The 23,453-nt window shown below is 34.3% G+C and overlaps 5 protein-coding genes and 1 pseudogene across 7 annotated transcripts; 1 reads left to right on the forward strand and 5 right to left on the reverse strand.

The window, feature by feature from the left end:
- Positions 1-1,238: 1,238 nt before the first annotated feature.
- Positions 1,239-2,798, reverse strand: LOC120280770 (annotated as a pseudogene).
- A 1,856-nt stretch (positions 2,799-4,654) lies between these two features.
- LOC120280361 (eukaryotic initiation factor 4A-3-like) lies at positions 4,655-9,286 on the reverse strand. The gene is given in 6 exon segments (XM_039287182.1): positions 4,655-5,391; positions 5,393-5,569; positions 6,359-6,789; positions 6,891-6,997; positions 7,102-7,171; positions 9,200-9,286. Coding segments are annotated over 5 exon segments (1,242 nt in total). The 5' UTR covers positions 7,170-7,171; positions 9,200-9,286; the 3' UTR covers positions 4,655-4,932.
- A 3,139-nt stretch (positions 9,287-12,425) lies between these two features.
- LOC120280711 lies at positions 12,426-15,055 on the forward strand. The gene is made up of 4 exons (XM_039287644.1): positions 12,426-12,836; positions 13,535-13,723; positions 13,810-14,079; positions 14,164-15,055. The coding sequence occupies exons 1-4, from the start codon at positions 12,453-12,455 to the stop codon at positions 14,992-14,994; spliced, it is 1,674 nt and encodes a 557-aa protein (XP_039143578.1). The 5' UTR covers positions 12,426-12,452; the 3' UTR covers positions 14,995-15,055.
- Positions 13,882-17,084, reverse strand: LOC120280712. Of its 2 annotated transcripts, none has more exons than XM_039287645.1 (8): positions 16,712-17,084; positions 16,545-16,631; positions 16,195-16,455; positions 15,928-16,089; positions 15,803-15,856; positions 15,579-15,725; positions 15,039-15,463; positions 13,882-14,006 (listed from the first exon to the last, which is right to left on the reverse strand). In XM_039287645.1, exons 1-7 carry the CDS (start codon positions 16,892-16,894, stop codon positions 15,077-15,079), a joined length of 1,281 nt encoding a protein of 426 aa, XP_039143579.1. In that variant the 5' UTR covers positions 16,895-17,084; the 3' UTR covers positions 13,882-14,006; positions 15,039-15,076. The 2 variants fall into 2 exon arrangements, with proteins under 2 accessions (XP_039143579.1, XP_039143580.1); XM_039287646.1 differs by lacking the exon at positions 13,882-14,006 and having other exon boundaries at positions 15,044-15,463; positions 16,712-16,894; positions 16,975-17,073.
- Positions 17,085-17,295: 211 nt separating this feature from the next.
- On the reverse strand, positions 17,296-20,947 carry LOC120280384. Of its 2 annotated transcripts, none has more exons than XM_039287224.1 (8): positions 20,704-20,947; positions 19,614-19,804; positions 19,389-19,475; positions 18,947-19,207; positions 18,598-18,759; positions 18,443-18,496; positions 18,203-18,349; positions 17,296-17,831 (listed from the first exon to the last, which is right to left on the reverse strand). In XM_039287224.1, exons 2-8 carry the CDS (start codon positions 19,779-19,781, stop codon positions 17,439-17,441), a joined length of 1,272 nt encoding a protein of 423 aa, XP_039143158.1. In that variant the 5' UTR covers positions 19,782-19,804; positions 20,704-20,947; the 3' UTR covers positions 17,296-17,438. The 2 variants fall into 2 exon arrangements, with proteins under 2 accessions (XP_039143158.1, XP_039143157.1); XM_039287223.1 differs by having other exon boundaries at positions 19,614-19,809.
- An 87-nt stretch (positions 20,948-21,034) lies between these two features.
- Positions 21,035-23,399, reverse strand: LOC120280385. Its single transcript, XM_039287225.1, has 8 exons — positions 23,279-23,399; positions 22,974-23,185; positions 22,807-22,893; positions 22,327-22,587; positions 22,042-22,203; positions 21,920-21,973; positions 21,682-21,828; positions 21,035-21,546 (listed from the first exon to the last, which is right to left on the reverse strand). The coding sequence occupies exons 2-8, from the start codon at positions 23,136-23,138 to the stop codon at positions 21,166-21,168; spliced, it is 1,257 nt and encodes a 418-aa protein (XP_039143159.1). The 5' UTR covers positions 23,139-23,185; positions 23,279-23,399; the 3' UTR covers positions 21,035-21,165.
- Between the last annotated feature and the right edge of the window lie 54 nt (positions 23,400-23,453).

Below are 23,453 nucleotides of genomic sequence, written 5' to 3' on the forward strand. Positions count from 1 at the left end.
AATAGATAATTACATATATCCTTAAAATAGAAAATTTTGGTATTTTATTTCTCTAAAAATTCAAAATTAAGAGCTGGATTATTCACATTTATTAACAATAATAATAATAATAATAATAATAATCATCGATATTTCTACGATGTAAATTCTTCCAAAAATAAATATCAATATTAATCACCTGTGATTGGAATCATTGGATGGATATCTGTACAAGAATTTTGGGGTTTTTTAAATATTAGTGATATTGATTATTGAGAGGTCTTATTCAACAAAATTCAATAACAGACGCAATAATATTAAGAAAAATAAAAAATAAAAATAAAAAATGGGACAATTGTACGGTATTTGTAAGCAAATAAACAAATTCTGGTTGGGATATATAAAAAATAAATAGATAAATAAATAAAAAGTTTGGTTGTTGAGAGGAATGATTAGTGTGGACTTTGCCATATTATCAAATCATGGAATGGACTATCAATTAATTGAACCAAAAAAAATAATAATAATAATAATAATAATTTCTAAAAAGAGATTTAACCTCATAAATAATTTTCAAATCTTAAGTAAGTCCAAACTCCTTAATTCCATGATTACAAATCTTCTGTTTATTTATAATTTTTAAATAAAATTCAAAAATAAAATAAAAATTATGATTATACCCTTGAAAAACAACTTAACTTTTTTTCAATGATACTCTTTACCGTAAAATTAACGGTTGATTAATTAAGATAGAAATAGATTTGGAGGTATAAGGTTAAAAATATAATTTTACCAATTTTTTCATGCATGAAATTTTTATAATTTTTAAATGAAATTTTTATAATTTTTAAATAAATTTATGATTATACCATTGAAAAATAACTTTTTTTTCAATTATACCTTTGATCGCAAAAATTAATAATTGATTAATTAAGATAGAAATAGATTTGGAAGTCTAAGGTTATAAAGACAATTTTATCAATTTTTTTTTATACATAAAATAAGTGATTTTAAGTTCGAATGATCATTAAGAAACTGGTAGGTGAAAGACCGGAAAAATAATAATAATAATAATAATAAGTGATGCAAATCCAAGACATTAAGTAGACACAACAACCATTAAATTCATACCACAAGTTCAAAACATAGAAATCAAACTTAAACATGACTAGACACTAGAGTACCATCATACTAAGAAGAAGAAAACAAACATAAAAAAAAACTAATTAATTCAGACAAAAGAAAAACACAATGAAACTTCAGACTAAATCTGCAACATTTGAAGGCAGTTCCTGAATCAAAACATTGTAGAATTGTTGCATGTCCAAAAACATTCTTTCATCATTTTTAGTAATGAAGTTGATGGCAACACCTTTCCGGCCAAACCGACCACTCCGGCCGATTCGATGAAGATAATTCTCAGGTTGTGTTGGTAAATCATAATTGATCACAAGTGAAACCTGTTGAACATCGATCCCGCGAGCAAGCAGATCAGTAGTAATCAGTACACGGGACGATCCCGATCGGAATTCTCTCATTATAACATCTCTTGTGTTTTGATCCATGTCGCCGTGAGTGGCCGAGACTGTGTGATCCCTGCTCCTCATTTTATCGGTGAGCCAGTCGACTTTACGTCTTGTATTGACGAAGATCACACTCTGAGTAATGGCCAGAGTTTCGTATAAATCACAGAGTGTATCAAGCTTCCAATCTTCCTTTTCGACGTCGACATAAAATTGTTGAATGCCCTCAAGTGTTAGCTCGTCTCGCTTAACTAGAATTCTCACCGGTTTGTTCATAAATTTTCGAGTGATCTCAAGAGCCTCTGGAGGCATTGTTGCAGAAAAAACACCAACCTGAATTTTCTCAGGCATGCACTGGAAGATATCATATATCTGCAGAAAAGTGACACAAGTGGATTGATAAGCAGAAACTATTAAAATGTGATTCCATAGTTCAATGTAATAATTTGGGACTTGGATTTGTGAGAATTAAGTAACGAGTACGAAAAATACCTGGTCCTTGAAGCCGCGAGAAAGCATTTCATCGGCTTCATCCAATACGAACATTTTAATGTAGTTGGGTTTGAGAGATTTTCTTCTTAGCATGTCAGAAACACGGCCGGGTGTACCGACAACCACATGAACACCAGCTGAAAGAATTTTTTGATCGGAACGAACACTTGTACCTCCGACACATGCATGAATTTTCACATTCAGGTAGTCACCAAGTGCGCGCATGACTTTTTCGATCTGATTTGCCAATTCACGCGTTGGAGCGAGAACCAGAGCCTGGCATTCAACCAGGTTGCTGTCAAGCTGCTGCAGAATACCAGAACAAAAAGTAGCAGTTTTTCCAGTTCCAGATTGTGCTTGCTGAATAACATCAAGACCTTTGATGAAAGGAACAATCCCTCTTTGCTGAATTGCAGAAGGTTTCTCGAAACCTTGATAATTAAAAGAAGTAAACATTATATTAGAATTTACATGATATACACAATGCTGTATCAGAAAAGTAGAATTAATAAGTAAATGAACAGATATTTGTAAATGTACCATAAGCATAAATGCCTCTCAAGAGGTTTTCCTGCAGTCCCATGTAAATCAAAACTGTCGTAAACTTCATCATACTCAGTGAAAAAATCTGCGCCTTTTTCCAAAAGCCTACAAATTAAGTCCAAATTCAAAATGTAAGATCACACAAAAGAGGAGCAGACAAAATTATTCAGATAGTTAGACAAGCTGAGGAAATAGTACATGTTATTCATTTTGGCATCGAAATTGCTGCGCATCAAACTGTGATCCTTGTTGTGCCATTCTTGCAATGTCTCTGCCAACCAGAATTTTTTTGACTGTGTTAGTAAAACTGACAATTTAATAGATTTTAGACTGCTAGAAATCAAAGTAAAAGAGAAAAAGAAAGCTAGAAAAAGCTAATGAGATTTTTTTGATCTACAATGTATTGTTTCATCTAAACATTAGCTCACAAAAAATTATCATAATCCATTCTACCGATCTTTCAGTAATACAAAGTTAAACTTATCTACATGAAAGCTATAAGACAAAAAAAAAATTAAACTCAATAACAATTACTGAAATTAAACTTAGCTTGCTCTTACAATGATGAATTTCTTCAATATAGTAAAAGGTAGCATATGGCATGCATATATATATATATATATATATAGGCTATATGATCTAAGTTCCAGTCATACTCAAACACAAAACTTAATCCTATTATAAATCAAACCAGAGAAGTTGAATTAAACACTAAGACAGACTTCATGTCATGATGGACAGAAGATATCTCTAATATTGTTTTATATATGATTAATACAGTGATCTAGCATGGTTTAGCAATAAAATTACTGAAAATATTAATCACTGAAATACATATTACCTTAATCTTGCTGTTGTAATTAAGTGCCCAATAACTTGATGATGTTTTTATAACTCTAAAAGGTGGTATATGCCATGCTTATATAGGACTAAAAAAACCCAGTCCAAGTCCCAATCAGACTAAAACTGGAGTTTAAATTTATATATATATATATATATATTTTATATATTTTAAATTAGCCTTAATTTTTTTAATAATTAACGCAATGAAGCAAGGCCATTTTATTCATCAAAATAGTACTAGACTCTGGAGTCATTACATCAAGTACTGTTGAGTCAGTACCTAAAAAAATATAATACTTTTTTTAAAATTTTTGGGGGATTTTAGCAAAAATCTTTTATTAAAAATTATAGGGGTTCTTATAGCAATTTTTTTAAAATACTATCAATTTATTTTTTTAAAATACTTATAAGATTTTAATTTAAAAAAATATTTTTTAAAAAAATTAGTGTTATTTTTAAAATATCAAGTTTTTTTAAAACTTATTTGTTTTTAAATTTGTTTAAAATTACTCTAATTTTTAAAAAAAATTTAACCTATTCAAACATGAGTTTTTTTTTAATTTCCCTTCTCATGTATAAACCATAATTGCGCTTCTTTGCACATAAACATTTTTATATAAAATTAACTATTATTATTTAATAATGTATAGAGAATAGATTACTTTATTATAAAATATAAAAATTATATATTTATTATATATATTTATTATTACACTATTAACTCTTATTTATTTATTTTGAGTAATGCTAGATAGCACGATCTTATTTCACGAATTTGTCAATCTATGTGACAAATGAGTTTCTCTCTCTAATCAGTATATATTAAAAAACTTAAGAAATTAGGGCTGTCAGCCTTGAAATCAAGGATTCAATTTTTTTTTTTAATATATGCTGACTAAAAGAGAAAAACTCATTTACCACATAAGTGTGACAAATTCGTGAAAAAAAAATCGTGCCACATACCATTAGCATCAATTAAATTGAAAATATATTTTTGTTCCCATATATCTTACTCCTTTTTTATTAAAAAATATTGGAAAACATGAAACTGCTTCATGTGATTATTTGAACATGTCTTCTCCATCTATCTTCATATTAAGTTTAATTTTTTTTAAAAAAAAAAGCATTTTTACAAGATAAATATCTTTACAACAAACTATCACAATAAAAGCAAATACCAACAGATTCCTCCACATAAAAGTAAATCAAGCTGAAACATAACTACCACATTGAGTTTATAAAATAAATACAACCATCCATTTCACAAAAACATCAAAACAAAGACAATCTAAATTGGACATGAACAAAATAGAGCTATAAAGCCACCAAGTTTTATCAAAACCATAAAATAGTGCCAGCGTAGTAGCTATGAAAATTTGTAGGAACATCAGACGAACAACAAACAATATCAGTTGCGTCGTAATGCTTTCAAGCAAACCAAACCCTTATCCTTTAAAACAAATACTCGGCAACTAGTTCGACAATAAGAAAACAAACTAAAAGTAGGAAGACAAGTATTAAATAATTTTGACGAGTGAAGCTCGTTGGAACTTCAGATGAGATCGGCGACATTGGAAGGCAGCTCCTCAATCACGACATTGTAAAAGCGCTGGATGTCGAACAACATCCTCTCGTCCTCACGGGTGACAAAGTTGATGGCGACACCCTTCCTCCCGAAACGACCACTTCGTCCGATACGATGAAGATAGTTCTCAGGTTGTGTTGGCAGATCATAATTAATCACAAGGGAGACTTGCTGAACATCTATACCGCGAGCAAGTAGATCGGTGGTGATCAGAACACGGGAGGATCCAGATCGAAATTCCCGCATAATAATGTCTCTGGTGTTCTGATCCATGTCTCCATGTGTAGCAGAGACGGTGTGATCCCTGCTTCTCATCTTATCGGTGAGCCAGTCAACCTTGCGTCTGGTGTTAACGAAGATAACACTCTGCGTAATAGCCAGAGTCTCATACAAATCACAGAGAGTATCGAGCTTCCAGTCTTCCTTTCTCCACATTGACGTAAAATTGCTTAATACCCTCAAGTGTAAGCTCGTCACGCTTAACAAGGATTCTCACTGGCTTGTTCATGAATTTACGGGTGATCTCGAGGGCTTCCGGAGGCATTGTGGCAGAGAAAACCCCAACCTGAACTTTTGAAGGCAGAAGCTGGAAGATATCATATATCTGCAGAAAAGCTTCATTTGTCAGACTAAGATAACCATGGTTCCAGCATAAGTGCCAAAGATCGAATGGATAAAATGCACACATAAGTAACTAGTCTAGATTTCGATTTGCATGTGACACATTGTTTGCAGGAACAAATAGGCACTGGTATCAAACCACAGAAGTCACCTGACTCACAGGTGTTACTTCAAATTTAGAAATAGCGAAATTGAAGAAAAGCAGGGTTGAATGAGAAGTAGAGACTATCCAAATGTGATTCCATAGCTCACTTCTGAGTCACAATCACAGACTGCAAATTAGGTATAAAATTTAAGGATTTAATCGCGCAAAAGAGAATAAGGACAGCTGAAACAAGTCGTCGAATAAATCACATTTTACAATATCTTATGTACGTTCCAAATTATATAATTTGAGACTTACTTTATAACAAAGATTTACCAAAAAATCAATCTTAACATAAATAATTTGAAAGGCCAAATTCCTCCATGGATGAAAAAATAAAAACACAAATATGGAAGCCTAATCAACCTACTGACTTAAAAAAGACAAAAGTCAATGCCAGGAAAAGCATTGGCAACCTAAACATGACTAACGATTGATTTTAGTTCTCTCTCCAAAATTAGAACTAAATCTGAGGCGGGAATATATAAATAAAAAAATTTAAAGCAAAATTTGATACAACCTTTTCAAAATTCTTCCTAACATGCAAGTTGCAACCAATATATGATACATCAGGGTTGGAATCTTAGATTAAAAGAAAAGAATATCAAGTATTAGGCTGAAAAACACCTGGTCCTTGAAGCCACGGGAAAGCATTTCATCAGCCTCATCCAACACAAACATTCTGATTTGGTCAGGCCTAAGAGATTGCCTTCTTAACATGTCAAACACACGGCCAGGTGTCCCAACAACCACATGAACCCCAGCTGAAAGAATTCTTTGATCTTCACGTACACTTGTTCCTCCAACACAAGCATGAACTTTCACACCCAGGTAGTCACCAAGGGCCCGCATGACCTTCTCGATCTGCTGTGCCAATTCACGAGTTGGAGCAAGAACCAGGGCTTGGCATTCAACCAACCCGTAGTCCAGCTGCTGCAGAATACCGGAACAAAAAGTAGCAGTTTTCCCGGTTCCAGATTGTGCTTGTTGAATAACATCAAGACCCTTGACAAAGGGAACAATTCCCCTTTGCTGGATTGCAGATGGTTTCTCAAAACCTAGAGAAAAGAAATTACAGCACATTATACTTCACACGGCTTACAATGGATCGAGAACAAATAGGATTAATAAGTAAAAAGCACAAATCTTATCCACATACCATAAGCATAGATGCCTCTTAATAGGTTCTCCTGTAGTCCCATTGCATCAAAACTTTCAAAAACTTCCTCATAGGTAGTGAAAAACTGAGAACCCTCTGCTGTAATCCTGCAATCATCCATATTCAAGATTTAGATAAGCTGAAAGATCAGCACACTGACGAGGGTGTAGAAAAACATGCACATAGTAAGATAGGATGGATGGAGACATACAGGTCATTCATTTTTGCATCATAATTGCGCGCATCAAATGGTGAACCTTCTGGTGCCATTCCTGCCATGTCTGCACACAAGATGCTTAGGTATGATATTTGACCAGTTTTTATGCAAGACCAGCAAAGCACAATAAGCAAACTAAGGACATGTAAACCAATACACATCAAAGCCAAAAAAAAATAATAATAAATAATAAATAAAATAAAATTTACAGATTTTCAGTATTGAAGATCATAGGATACATCAAATATCTAAATAAACACAATGTATCAAATTATAGCAGCAATTGAGTAAACAAAAGATAAACTGACACTACCAAAATAACTAGAATATGAACAACCATTATACAGAAAAGAGGGAAGGATAATGACTTGATAACAGTGGAATGATACAGCATCTGTAGAAAAGGTATAGCCAGTAGACAGTTGACACTCCTATTTTGTAATAAGAGCAAGAGGCAAAACCAGAATTAACATTTTTGTTTTAAAAACTTTTCTATATGGTGTTTGCGACATGTGCCAACCAGTGGACCAAAACAATTATTGCATTAGTAAAACCAACAATCAAGTGTAACAGAGATTGATAACCAATTCCAGCATACGTAAGACAGTGATAGAAACTCTAGCAAAAGCTTCAATAATGTAATCAAGACCAAACTCTCGGAAATCAAAGTAGATCAGAAAGGGAGCAAGAAAAAGTAAAGGATATCTTAATAAATGGTATGTTATAGATAAATATATATATAAAATAGCAATCATTGAAGCTCATATCACCAATATCTCAATATAATAATGCCCAGTATCCTAATAAGTATCTCACACACAAAAGCATAGTATACCCTATGCATATATAGAACAAATAAACCAAATTCTAGTCAGATTTCAGCTCTAAAAATACATATAATAATCCTATTGAAACTTAGTTAGGGAACTCAGATTGAACTCTAATAGACTTCACGATGAGCTGCTGAACAAAGTCTGGGTGGCTGGAAATCAACAGAGAAGAGAGAAGAGAAAAGAGAGCAAGAAAAGATAAAACAGATTATAATCTATAATATGTTTTAATTTTTAAATAAAGAGAATATCAGTCAATAACAATAAAGGAACTCATATTACTGAAATCTCAGTATAACAAATGAAGTTAAACACCCAAATGAGCATTCCACATACTACAAGCTATATAAACCAAGTTCCGCTCTGACTCAAACTTCAATAAAAAACAACAATTAGTCTTATTGAAGACACTACCTATGGGAATTTGGATCAAACTGTTTCCAACACAGACTTTATGTTTTGACTACCTAAAATAGCCAGTATGCATTGTGACTGATGACGGATGGAAGCAGATTTCCCTAATTTTGTTCTAGAGATGACTAGCAGAGTAACAATGTATTTTTCTTAATGTTTAGCAAGAAAAATTCCAATTATCAAAGAGAAATGAATTAGATAAAACCAGAGATTCTAATGATACGACCAAAACCAATCCCATATACTCCATATTCCGTTCCCCAACAAATCTCATTGAAAGAGAAAAAGCTTATCAATTGCTTTGCTTGAGGGACCTGTTACTTAAAAAAAAAAGGCATAAAAAACGCTAGGCACATATACAGCAGCATTGTCAAAATCCACAACAATCAATCTTAGCAAAGTTACTTTTTTCCAAAGAATACTAGAAGAAAAACATAGATTTTGATTTCTCTACACATGCTCATAAAAAGCAAGCCTTTCCTTAAGAGACCAATACAACCGCAAAGATCCACCAAAACCACAAATAACCACCACCCCTAATATTCTTTTCCAAATCTTGACAACATATAAACATCACTTAGCACCTACCCTAAATTCACAACTCAAACTCCACAAACACATTCAGATATGATCCATCAACAATCTTCACACAAAATCTACACAAAAACATGATCTTTTCCACAGAATCAACCAAACATACAACAAAATCAACAAAAAAAAAAACCGCAAAATAGAAAAAATAAAAATAAAAAATTCATCAGCAAATCTCGATCTTAGACCAAAAAAAAAACCACAAATAAAGAAAGAAAAGGAGAAAAGATTAGAACTTTAAGCGATCTGAAGTTTACCTGCAGAGATTGAGAGAAAAAAACCTTTGAGATCTGTGAGAGAGCGGCGCTGCTTTCGGAGAAAGAGAAAGCAGCGTAGAAGGGCGAATAATAATTTGCTTTAGGGCTTATATAGAATTTTGGTTTTTATTTACCATTTGTACCGCCAGAACACTGTAACCTTAACCTGTCCTTACTTCTATATTGGGCCGGCCCATTTATGTCCAAGGCCCAGTACTTCTAATCTTATGCTATTTCAGGGTTATCAAAATAAAATCTAGAATTAGAATTAATCTACTTTTTTTCGGATATATGTACAAACTCAGATTCAGGCCAAACGGGTTCGCCAGCATTAGGCCGACTGTAAAAGGTTCTGGTGTGAGACATTTAAAAGATTTCAAATTCAAGTTTCACTATACAAAATGATTATAACAAGTTCTCAGTCATGGATTCAGACTTATAACTTAAATTTTGTGTCATTGGATGAAGGTGTACTGGTTAGACATTCAGTTTCTGGCCTATACGCAAGCCCTGATTATATTTGTCATATTTGTAAAAACAAAAAAGTGTAATTCCAAAGAACAAAGATAAGATACGAATATAAGCTATGAATTTAGCCTCACTTTTATTTATTATTTATATTCATACGTTTTTATGTAAATATTTTAAAAGATGAATAATAAATAAAGTTGAACGGGATAAAGTCATGGTATTTAAATAGTTAACATTATACTGGATATAATACGAAAATATGCTATAAATGATATCTTCACATTTATTTTGATGTTTTTGTGTAAGGTATTGAAAAAACTGAACAAATTAGAGATTAAGTAGAATGGAAGTAAAATTATCATATGTAAATAGATAGGATTGTAGTGAATATTTTCTTAGTCAGCATCTAATGCTGGGTGTAACTTATGAGAAATAGAGAATAAAAAAATAGAATATAATTATTTTTTATTTTATTTATTATTTATTTTTTTATAAAAGTAACAAGCATTGTCGTAAAAAAAATAGACATGTATAAAAATGCACCAGTTATCATGGCTTAACAAGCCCTGAAGATTTATTATGTGAGACGAGCTACCATATTGGGCAATGATAAGTTACCATATATATTCAAAATGATATATCAAAGATCATAGCCTCATAATGATAAATTTCCCAGCCATGCAACTCTAGATCGACGAATAATACAATTTCATCCCACACAAAAGATCCATACTAAAATCCAATATATATTGAATAAACAATACTCCACTATGTTGAGTTTGGAATAAATAATGTGTAAAACAATACGATAAGTAAGATTTTGAGTTTTCGTCTCTTTACACACTCTATAGAGTTACTAGTAGATCACGGGGTGGTTTCTCATTTAAAAACTATATTCCTTAATATATTGGGTTTAATATTGAATTGTATTGGATTTATCTTCTTCTTTTTTTTTTCCAACTATGGTATTTGGATATAGGCTAAAAACATTAAGAATAAAATGCAAAGTAGAATGTGGATAAAGTTATTATAATTAAATATATTAGATTATATTACTGGAGTGGTTTGTTTGGACATAGGTTAGAATGAAAGAAACAAGAATAGAGTAGAAAGGAATAAAATTATTTCATTTGAAGGGATAGGTAAAGTAGAATGAAATAGAATTAATATGGCCGCTGAATATATATGGTGTTTAATATTAAATTATATATTGGAGCTATCTTTATTTTACTTGAATGTATTTGATTTATTATTTGTTTGTTCTTGCTTATTTTTATTTTTGTGCACCTTATTTAGATCTGCCATAGAAAAAAAAAATGAGCAAAATAGAATGGGTGGAAAGTTATTCCACTTGAATTTGTTAAAAACTTAAAATGCATTCAATTAATTATATTTAATTAAAATTTTGAATATTTAACATCCTCTAAAGCTATATATATCCGAACAATCACAATTAAGAAGGACAAAAAAACTTAACTAAAACAAAGAATTTATTATTGGTACAATATTAAAATATCTAATTTCTTATTTTGTACAAATTTAAACAATTTAATATGCTATTCAAGAATTCATTTTTACTTTTAAAATTGTTATTTTATAATAAAAAACCATTTATATGATAAAAAAAATTAGAATTCATCTTAAAATCTTGTTGGCTTCAGCATGATGAATGGATATGAGTCATATGACATAAAAAAGTAAACAAATTAATTTTTATTTTTTAAAATCTTTTTTAACTCATCAAAGTATCATATGGCATCTAATTGGTATTGTGCTTATCAATTTATTATATAACTTTTTTAATAAGTCCAAAAACATATGACAACCATATTTGAAGGTGACAAATGAAGCCATTTTCTCCCTCTCACAAATGCAATCAAACTTTAGTTTGTCTCTTCTTTAAATCAAAGGTTATTCATCTTTGGAATATGCTTCATATTGTATATATAAACCAACCACATTGATTTTGATTGACTAAGTGCAATCAACTTTTTTAATTAAAATAGGATTTATCATTCTTTAATATATTGTGGTTTAAAACTGGCAGCAAAAGATCCCAATATATTTTTATTCCCAAGTTGATAACCAATAATCACTTAGTAAAGAAAAAAAAATTATGAAAAATTTCTAAAAATAAAGTGTAATAATTTTTTTTAGACAAATAGACAACATGCATCTCCTGTTTAAAAGAACTCGGAAATATACTAATTAATACATCAACATTTCTATGTCTTTAACTTTACGTGATTTTTAGGATTTGAACTGTGGTCATTCTTAAATAAGCACCTAATGTAATAAAAGACTCGGTGGTTGGTGGCAGTGTAATTAAAAATTTATCAATTTTTTAAACTATTTTTCCTAATCAAACTAATTATTCATTTAAAAAAAAAAGAAATAAATTAGAAAACAACAACAAATAAGTTACAATTAATAAAAGTGAAATACCACTCATTCATTTTATTAGATTACTTAACCACAAAGTTGGCTACAACGTGTCATTCAAATCCAATAAAATCTCCAATCAACCAACGCTAAGTAACCAAACAAGAACACTCCAATGTACATCATCATCATCATCTTCATCTAGAAAAACAATAATCCAACCTTCTACAATTAATGAACGCGTCCCACACGCGACCTCCCTCCCGCACGTGCGACTTGTTCAACCGTGTTGACTTAGCATCTCCAAACCCAAAGAAATCATACACTATATATATATATATATATCTTCAAATTATACTTAGAATCATATTGATCATATAAACCAAGATAAGTTGAAGCAATGGTGGTAAACAAAGTGATGAAATGGTCTCCATGGTCACCGGCACCGACATCACCGGAGACAAAGAAGAAGAAGAAGAAGAAGAAGAAGAAGTGTAATGTTATTATGAAGGTGGTGAAAGTTGAAGGGCTAGTTTTGCCGGCCAGTGGCGCCGGAGATACACGGGTGGCCGCGGTGGAGATTAGATGGAAGGATTCATTACAAAGAAAAGAGCAAAAGTTTTCGTATTTTCGAGGAATGAAGAGATCAAAGAAAATGGTTAAGAATGTCTCCGGCGACCGGGTGGTGGACGGAGGTGGCGCCGCCGTGTGGGATGAGAACTTGAGTTTTCCGTTCAATCCTGATTCTAGTTCTGCTTGGGAAGTTTCCTTCTCAATTCTTTACGTAAGTTAATAGTAACCTTTTTTTTTTCTTTGTTTTTTTTTAATTTTTAATTTTTATTTTTTTAATTGCATCTAAGTTGTCACAGTTGACCGTTGACTTGACTGGGTTGTTTGACTTTGAACTAGTCAATTGTTAGAGTACGCGTTTGGAAGAAAAAAAAAATTGTATAGATTTGAATGAGGGAAAATTAATGTTTCTTTTAAGTGTTTATGCATAGAAATTGTTTAACTAGATTGTATTTTTTGACCTATTTGAATTAAGTTAACTTGCAAAGTTAGTCTGTTTTAATTAGTCATGCAAACAAACTGGACAAATAAAGTTCTTACAATATTATAAGCAAACTAAATATATTATTCAGATTTTTTTTTTTTTTTTAATCACTAGAAAAGCATACGAACATGGTTGAGAATAACACCATCCTGGCACTTGCGCTCAGATATAGAATAGACTGTCGTTGCTAAAGCATCAACAATGTTATTTGCAAAACGCTGAATATAAACACATCTTACATTGATCAGAGAAGAAAGAATTTGATTTAATACAAAAGTTTAAGTTGATAGGATATAGAACTTGGAATTATATATTTGAATTGATATTTATCAAAATTAATTAACCGATGTGAGACTGTTGGGTACTCTAATACTGTTAATGATGATAAAAAAGAAATTGATCAAAGATTGAAATGGCATGCTGTGCAGGGAACACAAAAAGAAAGGAAGAAGGGAAAACCACTAGAAGAAGTTGGAAGTGCAGAAATAAACCTTGCAGAATGGATTTGTAACTACAAAGTGGAAGTGAGAGGAAAGGAAACAGAGTTTCAGGGCCAGAGAAAAACTCTTCCCATTATCATAAGAACAGAAAACTTATCATGCAATGCTTTGCTCTATGTAAGTAGTTTCTTCTAATGAATAATGATATGAATATCCTGGTTTTTCTATGCATTTTTTTGTTCTTAATGTTGTTGATTTTTCAGGTAATTTTCAGTTTGGAGGAAGGAAATGCAGAAAAACCAGATGATAAATATAATTCAGGTCAAATGGACACTGAGTACATGAATTCATCTCATTTTGTAAAGTTAAATGAAGAACAAGATAGATTCAATGCAAGTAGTACCAGTACCAGCAACAGCAACAGTGGAGGATCAAGTCCTTCAAAGCATAAATTGTTTTCCTGGAGTAAAAGAAGGAAGAATAGCAGTGAAAATGTGAATGAAAAAGTTGCAGAAATCGACAATTGTGTTACGGTATGAATCCGTTTAACTTCCAAAGTTGATAGTTTCACTCAAACTATGAATTCTAAATTATATGAATCATATATGTTTATTCAGAAAGAAAAAGAAGAGGATCCGATTGGACGATGGGAGCAGAGAGAATACATTAGTAGAGACAAGCAAACGAAGCTCAGAATTCAGACATTCTTCGCGTCGATTGATCAGCGGGATGAGAGTGCTAATGGTGAGAGTGCATGCACTACATTGGTGGCAGTGATCACTGATGCAATACACAGAAGAAGGTTAAACACACCAACAAGAATTGAATTTGATAGGCTGATAAGAGAAGGCTCATCAGAGTGGCAGAAACTCTGCAGAAATAAAACATATGTGGAGCAATTCCCAAACAAGCATTTTGACCTGGAAACAATCTTGGAAGCAAAAGTGAGACCAATAAATGTTGTCTCAGAGAAGTCTTACATTGGTTTCTTCCAGCCAGAGAGCTTTGAATCACTTCAAGGTGCAATGTCATTTGATAATATATGGGAAGAGATTACCGAGGGGATTCATGAAGGTGATCAGAAGGTGTACATTGTGAGTTGGAATGACCACTTCTTTGTGCTAAAGTTAGAAGCAAATGTTTATCAAATTATTGACACATTGGGTGAGAGATTGTATGAAGGGTGCAACAAGGCTTACATTCTAGAGTTTGATGAGGCTTCAGAGATGTACCAGTTGCCAGAGATCAATGGAGATGACAGTGAAGAAGAATTGGTTTCCCGGGGAAAGGAATGCTGCAGAGAGTTCATAAAGAGATTCTTGGCTGCGATACCATTGAGGGAGGAGCTGGAGATGGAGGAGAAGGGAAAGGAGAATGGAACAACAAGCATTGCTCTTCATCAGAGGTTGCAAATAGACTTTCATTTAACAGAGGCAAATTGTTCATGATAAATTACCTATGTCAAATGTAGCTTCTGAGTTGTATATAATACCTGAATTGTTTTTATTCTGTTTTGGGAGTTGAACTAGTTCATGGACAGTAGAGATTCCGACCAGGACCACCGAAGTAAAACAATGGCTCTGTGAAGAGCGTTTCAGCGTAGTTCTCTCCGCTGTAACAGTTCACGTCTGGCGTGAAAGGGAACGAAGGATAAGGGTACTTGTAAGTCATGGAGTAGTCCTTTATCCTTGGCTGGTGGATGAAGCAAGCAAAGCTCCAGTGATCAGAGGCAAAATTACTGCTTCCCATTGCCGTGGCGGTGTGAGGTTCTTGATGCATCCTCGGACTGTAGACATCACCGCCCCACTCCACAATCACAGCTATGTTGTACAAGTAGCTAAAGATGTCACACGGCCAGTAACCGATCATTATGTTGTCGGTGCTTGAGATGAGCCACCAGACATTCTGGTCGAAGTCCTGTGTATATTTTTTTGAGTGAATGTGAGTAAATGATACAACAAGAAGCTCTGTGGATATCTGCATTTTATTTGAATGTGTATGTGAATGAATGCTCAGTCTTATAAGAATGTACCCTGACAACTTCCAAGGAGATGTGATACTGTTGTCCATGGAATGCAGATGTAGGATAGATAGTGCCACCAAGGAGTATATCTTTGTTCACCTGAACAAAACCAGGGCATAGGAGGTCGAAACAACCGGTTGACTTCCCAGAGTCATTCTACGACATCAAACGCAAGAAATTAGCTATAGATTATTCATTTATATATGTATGCATGAATAACAAGGAAAGCTTACTGTCCAGTATATGAATAATCTGGTTTGCCTATCTCCATAAACTGAAGGATTAACCTGCAGAAAAAGAAGCTGTCATTGTGTGAACCTTTGAAACTAATGCAAAAAGGAGGAATTTGAATGCTAACAATCCATCCAAACTCAATGGAGTCAGAGTTATTAAAAGGTCCATTTCTCAGCCAAATCTGAGCAGTGGAATATTCGTCATCAGCTTCAACACGAGGATTCCACACGTTAATGTCCGCTTTCGCCCCAATGTAGCTATAACCTGCAGTGATTAGTGCTGCAGCCTGAAACCAAAGAAGAAAAGAGACAGAAGTTCGTCGCAAGGATATAATGTTGCATAAGAAAAACAAAAGTATTGTATGGCTCAAACAAAATTAACTAATACTGACAGTGTGATAATTTTCTATTCCCACTGCAAATGTATGTTCTAGCATGCGAAAATCACGTTTCGTGATCACATTTGTATTTTTCTTCCCATATCTTTCAAGGGAGGAAGCATTCAACAAGTGATGTTTCAGAACCCTGCGGATTGGAATGGTACCATCTGGGCAGCTTCCACTTCTGCGCCACACTTGAGAGAACGGAAGTGAGTAGTTCAGTATCAACGGAGTAGAAGAATCACCATTTGTTGGATCAAAGCTGGGAGATATCTGCACAAAATTTGAGAAGGTTTTTTGGAAGATTGGAACTTTTTCATTCATGTCTAGAATTGAAATTTGTGAGTCTAATAAAATCAAACCCTGATAGAGTGATTCTTCAGCAGAGGATGATCTAATGCTGGTTGCTTGTAGAGATCGACACAATCTATAATATCTCCGTCTTCACTCTGTAAGATCATTAAAGGAAAAAATTAGTGAGTATACACTAAAATAAAAACTTTGATGATAATAGAAATAAGAAACAGACCTGGATGCTTTTAACAAAAGGCTTGTTAAGCAGTCTGAGTTTGGCCTCCACTTGAAGTTCTTCCCCTGGAAATGGATTGCTCTGTTTGCCAACCACTACTGCACTGCTCGACGCGATGTAAAGCAACACTAAGAAAATCACCATCTCTTTCACTCTTGTGATCATGAAGTTCGACAGCAGCATCTTCAAGCAAGACAAAATAGAGAATATGCGTTAAGCTGATAAAGTCTACCGAGTAATCCTTGATACATATAAAAACTTACAGTAATATATAAAGAACCTAAAGATGAAGTCTTAAGGCACTCACCAAATCCTTGGTATATATGCAATGTTTCTAGAAACAGAACATAACAAAAGCCTGTTTAGAATTCAAACAATTGTTAAAAGAGACATGAAAATATTCTGAGGCACCAGAAACAGAACATGTGAATTGGATTGAGCAGTCATTTGAGATGCATGCATTTTCCTGTCTTTGATTAAAACATCTGATTTTGTTTGCATGTTGGAATTGAGCAGCATAAGAAATCTGCAGACCATCCTACCATAAAGTAAAAAACATTAACTTCACCAGTCTTGCCCTTTGGAACTGCACGAGATTTTGCATTTTAAGCTATTGTTTTATTATAAATCCCAACTAATTTAAAAACAAACAAAAACAGAACACAGCATTAACAACTGGGTATTTCAAGTTTGTGATAACCAGCGCTTAGCGCTGCAGTTTGCAGGCTCATGGACAATATAAATTCCGTCCAGGGCCTCCATAATAAAATAATGGCTCTGTGAAAAGTACTTCAGCGTAGTTTTCTGCGCTGTAGCAGTCCACTTCCAGAGTGAAGGGGGATGAAGGATAAGGGTACTTGTAAGTCATAGAGTAATCCCTCATGCGGGGCTGCTTGATGTAGCTGGCCATGCTCCAGTGCTCGCTTGAAAAGTGGCCACTACCCATGGCTGTTGCAGTGTGACGTCCTGTGTGCATTCTTGGACTGTAGACATCACCACCCCACATCAACATCTCCGCAATATGGTACATGCTTATGAACATATCGCAAGGCCAGTAGCCAATAGTTAGAGTATCAGTTTCATTTCTTGTGATAAGCCACCAAACATCTTGCTCGAAATCCTGCAGATATCCATAATGCAGCAATATATCAAACCTGATGTCCAAAATTCAGCAATATATTTTTGTATTAACTCTCCCTTCCTTGGGGTGTGTGTGTGTGTGTGAATGTTTTGCAATTCTCTAAAACTGATTGAGGCTATGCTTTAATTGAGGGAAAATAAAGGCAAAGAGAAAAGAAAATAAAAAAATAAAAAAGAACATCGATTTCATATGTTTGGTTCAATGAGTAAACCAAGTTGGAAAGGCAAATGGAGAAAAGGAAATGAATGATAAAGTTCTCTCCTCTCAGGTTTCTTTTCTGTATAATGTTCTGTTGCCGGTTTAATTTATGCTTCTCAGAGAGTGCAATGTCTACTCGGTGTTAGTCTTACCTTGACAACTTCCAGAGGAATAACATACTGTTGACCATAATATGAAGATGTAGGCTCTATGGCGCCACCAAGGAGTACGTCTTTGTTCACCTGAACAAAACCTGGGCAGAGGAGGTCAAAGCAGCCACTCGACTTCCCAGAGTCATTCTAGGTATTAAACAGCAATAATTAGCACACATGATTGATAAACATGTAAGAATGAAGCAGTATTGCACATATGAACAAATAACCGACACTCACAGTCCAGTATATGAATAATCTGGTTCGCCTATCTCCATAAACCGAAGGATTTACCTGTGATAAAAGAAAGCTGCATGTTATGTACTTCCACACCGTGCAGTATACAAGCATTAATCATCTCATTTCATGGGAAAGCAAGGAATTTAGAGACTAACCATCCATCCAACCTCAATTGTGTCTGAGTTATTGAAAGGTCCACTTGTCAGTGTCATCTGACCAGTGGTGTACTCATCATCTGCTTCAACGGGAGGATTCCACACATTAATGTCCGCTTTCGCTCCAGTGTAGCTAAAACCTGAAGCGATCAGTGCTGCAGTCTGAATTCACAGAAGAAAAGGCCATGTTCTTTTAGTGAAATATATTCTTTTCTAGTTACATAAGAAATATAACACCTTAATATGAATCTAAAAGTTCATTTCAGAAATGATGCTTTAGACTGAGGGTTTTATGAATTCCACATTGAAAAGGAATATAAAGCTTTGAAGGTAAATTAGAAAGACTTACACTGTGGTAATGCTGTATTCCCAAAGCAAACGTATAATCAAGAATATGAAAATCACATTTTGTGATTATATTCATAGGTTTCTTCCCATATCTCTCAAGGGAGGAGGCATTGAGCAAATGTTGTCGCAAAATCCTCCGGATTGGAATTGTTCCATTGGGGCAGCTACCACTCTTGTGCCACACTTGAGAAAAAGGTAGTGACGAATTCATAATTGATGAAGCAGAAGTATCACCATTTGTTGGAACAAAGCTGGGAGAAACCTGGAGCATAATTGAAATTTAGTAGGATATTAAAACTTCTCCATTCATGTAAAGAAATGACAGTTTAGCTCTAGTTTTGAGCTGTAAGTTAAAATTTTGGAGTTCATATTCAACCAAAAGAAAGTAAATAATCCTTGATAAAGCTGTGAGAAAGAAAGGAAAAGTGTGAAGAAAATCAGACCTTGATAGTGTGATTTTTCAGCAGTGGATGATCAAAAGCCGGTTGCTTGTAGATATCTACACAATCAATGACATCTCCATCTTCACTCTACAAAACCATTAAAATTAAAGTTAAGAACAAAAGAGTATTTTTGAAAGAGAGAGGCTTCATTAATGAGTATGACAAGAGTTCCAAAGCATGTGCCCAATTAAAGTGATGATAAGGCACTAGACAAGGCGAGACAACCTGGATGCTTTTCACGAAAGGATTGTTAAGCAGTTTGAGTTTTTTCTCCACTTGAATATCTTCTGTCTCCAGAGGTTGAATGCTCCTTCCACCATCCACCATTCCACTGCTCAGAGCAATGCAGACCAAGGCTAACAACCCCACCATTATTTCCACTGTCCTCAGCATGAGCAAAACTCTAAGCAAGCTTCCTGAGCTAGCCAACAGAATAGAGAATATAAATCAAGATGTCAGAGAGCCAGAAAAATTTGATCCTTTAGAAGAGCAGATGCATAAAATTTCTTCAGAAACATAATAGCTTACAGGAATATATATTGTCTTGAACTGCATGCGCTCTCCAAATAAATGGTCAATATTTCCAACTAGCATATAGTACTGCCTTGTTAAGTACCAACAATTATAATATTATTTGTCCAGTAGAAGCTTATGGGGGTAAATCCTGTCATAACTGTGGGTATTATCCAAACTTTTACCTCTAATTAGCTAGCAGACAGATGATAACAATAATTGTCGTCTATTATTTCTAACTAAACCCTGCCTAAAAACAATTGGTGAAAAAACCATGAAAATATTCTGAGGCACCAGAACAGCACATGTGAATTTGGTTGAGTAGTCATTTTAGATGTATGTTTTTCATCTTTGGCTTAAGCATATGATTTTTTTGAGTTTCTTCTTTTCATTATTTTCATGACATCATTTACCTAGTTGTGCATTAAAAGATGCGTTTGAAGGGCTTTAGTCAAGAACCAATTCAAGAAACGTACAGACTTCAAGCCATCTTATTATAAACATGGAAGTTGGTCATGCTCAACTGCTCGAAGGTAGAGAAGCTGCTAATTTAAGGTCTAGTGCAAAAATGCTAAGTATCCTTGCAGAAAAAAACCAAGAGACTAGAAGAATAGCTACATGTGAAGAAGTTAGACCTTACTAATTTTATCTTCAGCAGAAGACTATCAAATACCAACTACTTGTAAATTCCTTCAGGTTCTAATTTTAGCACTTCTTAAAGTTAATACACATGCCAACAATTGCAAAGAATTCATATAGTTGCGGTGATGATATGATACAGAAAAGAAAGAGGAGGCATTACCTGAAAGGCTTCATCTGCACTTGAATTTCTCTCCCCGGATAAAGATTGCGCCTTTTTCCACCATTTCACTGAGGACAGCTAACAATACCACCACTAGAGTGAGATTGTACAATTGAACCATAGATTGCTGTGATTGTTTTCTTCCTTCTTTCAAAATAAATGTCCTAAATTAATGATCAATCAAACAACTTGAACTTGAGTCTACAGACTCATTTATCTATAGCGATTGGAAAAGCTTTCAGCAAGCAATCAAATTAATAAATAAAAATAAAATCTTAGAATCTAACAACACATTATATAGAAGTTATTGGAGGCAAAAGACAAGAAAACATTAAAGATCATCACATAATTCTTCATTCCAACATGATAGACCAGGATAATGCTACCATACAATTCATCTTAATAAAACCTAAGTTTGAAGTCACAGTCTATGTCTTTCAACAGAAGAACTTCGTTGCATGCTCAAGGACAGAACATATTCAGTCCAGGGCCTCCAAAGTAGAACAATGGTTCCTCGCCGGAGCCTTCGGAATAGATCTCTCCAGCATAGCATTTCATTTCCGTGGCAACAACAGTTGCAGATTTGGGGTACTCATAAGCCAATGAGGTTGTCATCATCCTGGGCTGCGCGATAAAGCTAGCCATACTCCAGTGTTCGAATGCAAAGTGGCTGCTGCCCATGCCGGTGGCTGTGCCCCCGGTGTGCATCCTGGGGCTGTAGACATCACCGCCCCACTGCAAGGTCCCTGCAGTATTTTGCATGTGGTTGAAGATTTTGCTTGGCCAGTAACCAATGACAATGTTTGTATTAAATGTCAGCCACCATGCATCTTGTTTGGGGTCCTGCAGATATTCACAATGCAACAGCACGTCATAAATATATGTTCATAAATTTGGCTCAAAGGTGATGTCCTTTTCATTGCACCTTGTATCCTTATTTTGTTGATTCAAAGTTTGTTGAGTGTTAATTTTTCTTACCTTGAAAACTTCTAAGGATATGTAAGATTGTAGCCCGTGGAATGAAGACATAGGCGTGATAGTGCCACCAAGAACTACATCTCTGTTCATCTGAATGAAACCAGAGCAAAGTAGGTCAAAGCAGCCAGTTGACTTTCCGGAGTCAGCCTACCACATCAAATGGCGACAATTAGTTCAAATGATTTCATTAACATTTGGTACTGAAGAATAATGCATATGTGAATAGCAGAAAGCTCACAGTCCAGTATATGAATAGTCTGGTTTGCCTATCGCCGTAAACAGAAGGATTAACCTGAAGAAGAGGAAACTATTATTGTGTATTTTAATCTTAACTGTGAAGTAAAGGATGGAGAGACTAACCATCCATCCAACCTCAATGGTGTCCGAGTTATCTACAGGTCCATTTTTTAACCAAATTTGACCAGTGGTATACTCATCATCAGCTTCAACTGGAGGATTCCACACATTAATGTACGCTTTTGCTCCAAGAAAGTTAAAACCTCCAATGTGCAGCACCACAACCTGATTCACACAAGAAGCCATATTCCTCTGAGGAAGAATGCTCTTTTTTGATGTTGATTATACTATGATTTACCCAGCAAAAAGAATGTATGTATAGCTAAGAAGTTGAAAAAACAGACTTACTGAATGGTTATTTTCTAATCCCAATGCAAATGTATGACCGTGAATGAGAAAACCATGCTTCATGACCATACCAGAATTTTTCATCCCGTATCTTGCAAGGGAAGAGCAATTTAGCAAGTGATATTTCAGAACCCTGCGGATCGGAATCGTTCCAGCAGGGCAGCTCCCACTCCTGCGCCAAACTTGAGAGAAGGGCATTGAAGAATTCAGCCTTGGTGGAACAGGAGAAATAGCACCCATTGTTGGAATACTGGGAAACTTCTGCAGCATAATAAAATTTTCTGGTAGATAAGAACCCTATTCCATCTCTTATTTAAGGTGGCATTGAAAAAAGAATTGTTCTGCTTACTCACAAGGCAAACTACGTTGTAGTTCTAAACTAGGAGAACAATAAAATGTAAAGGCCAATTATCCTAGCCAAAACTTCAGTCTTCAGTAAAATTTATATATGTAAAAATATACACATGAAGAATGCCAGACCTTGATAACATGATTCTTCATCAGAGGATGATCAAATGCTGGCTGTTTCTTGATATCAACACAGTCTATGATATCACCATCTCCACTCTGTAAGATCATTGAAGGAAAGATTATATGGAGACATCACCTGAATAAGCCAATAATTAAATTAAAGAAGGATACAGGACCTTAATGCTTTTTATGAATGGCTTGTTGAGCGACTTCAATTTTTTCTCCACTTCAAGTTCTTTCCCCTGAGATGGAATGCTCCGTTTGCCATTCACCACCCCAATCCTTGAAGCAATACAAAGCAAGGCTAATAAAACAACCGTCTTCCCCAGCTCCGTAACCATGATGTTTGACAGTGGTTATCTCAAAACTCTAAAGAAAGCTTCCTCTCCTAGCACAAAGAATAGAGAAGGTACATAAAGAAGAAAAGGAGTAATTTCCAGAACATGTGAATTGGTCAAATTAGTCATCATTTTTTTCCTGCCTCTGTTCAGTGTTCATGACATGAAATATAGGCCTGGTGTAAGAATAGTAATCTGGCAGGCCAATCCTCAGCCTTCTGTTGCTAAAATCAAAAGCAGAAAAGGAAGGTCATTGTCTTGAATAAGAACTTCATGCTGACCATGCCGCATAGACAGGCAACTAGTGCATGATCATAA

The sequence above is a fragment of the Dioscorea cayenensis genome, chromosome 17 (genome assembly GCF_009730915.1).
Source record: "Dioscorea cayenensis subsp. rotundata cultivar TDr96_F1 chromosome 17, TDr96_F1_v2_PseudoChromosome.rev07_lg8_w22 25.fasta, whole genome shotgun sequence".
NCBI classification, from domain to species: domain Eukaryota; kingdom Viridiplantae; phylum Streptophyta; class Magnoliopsida; order Dioscoreales; family Dioscoreaceae; genus Dioscorea; species Dioscorea cayenensis.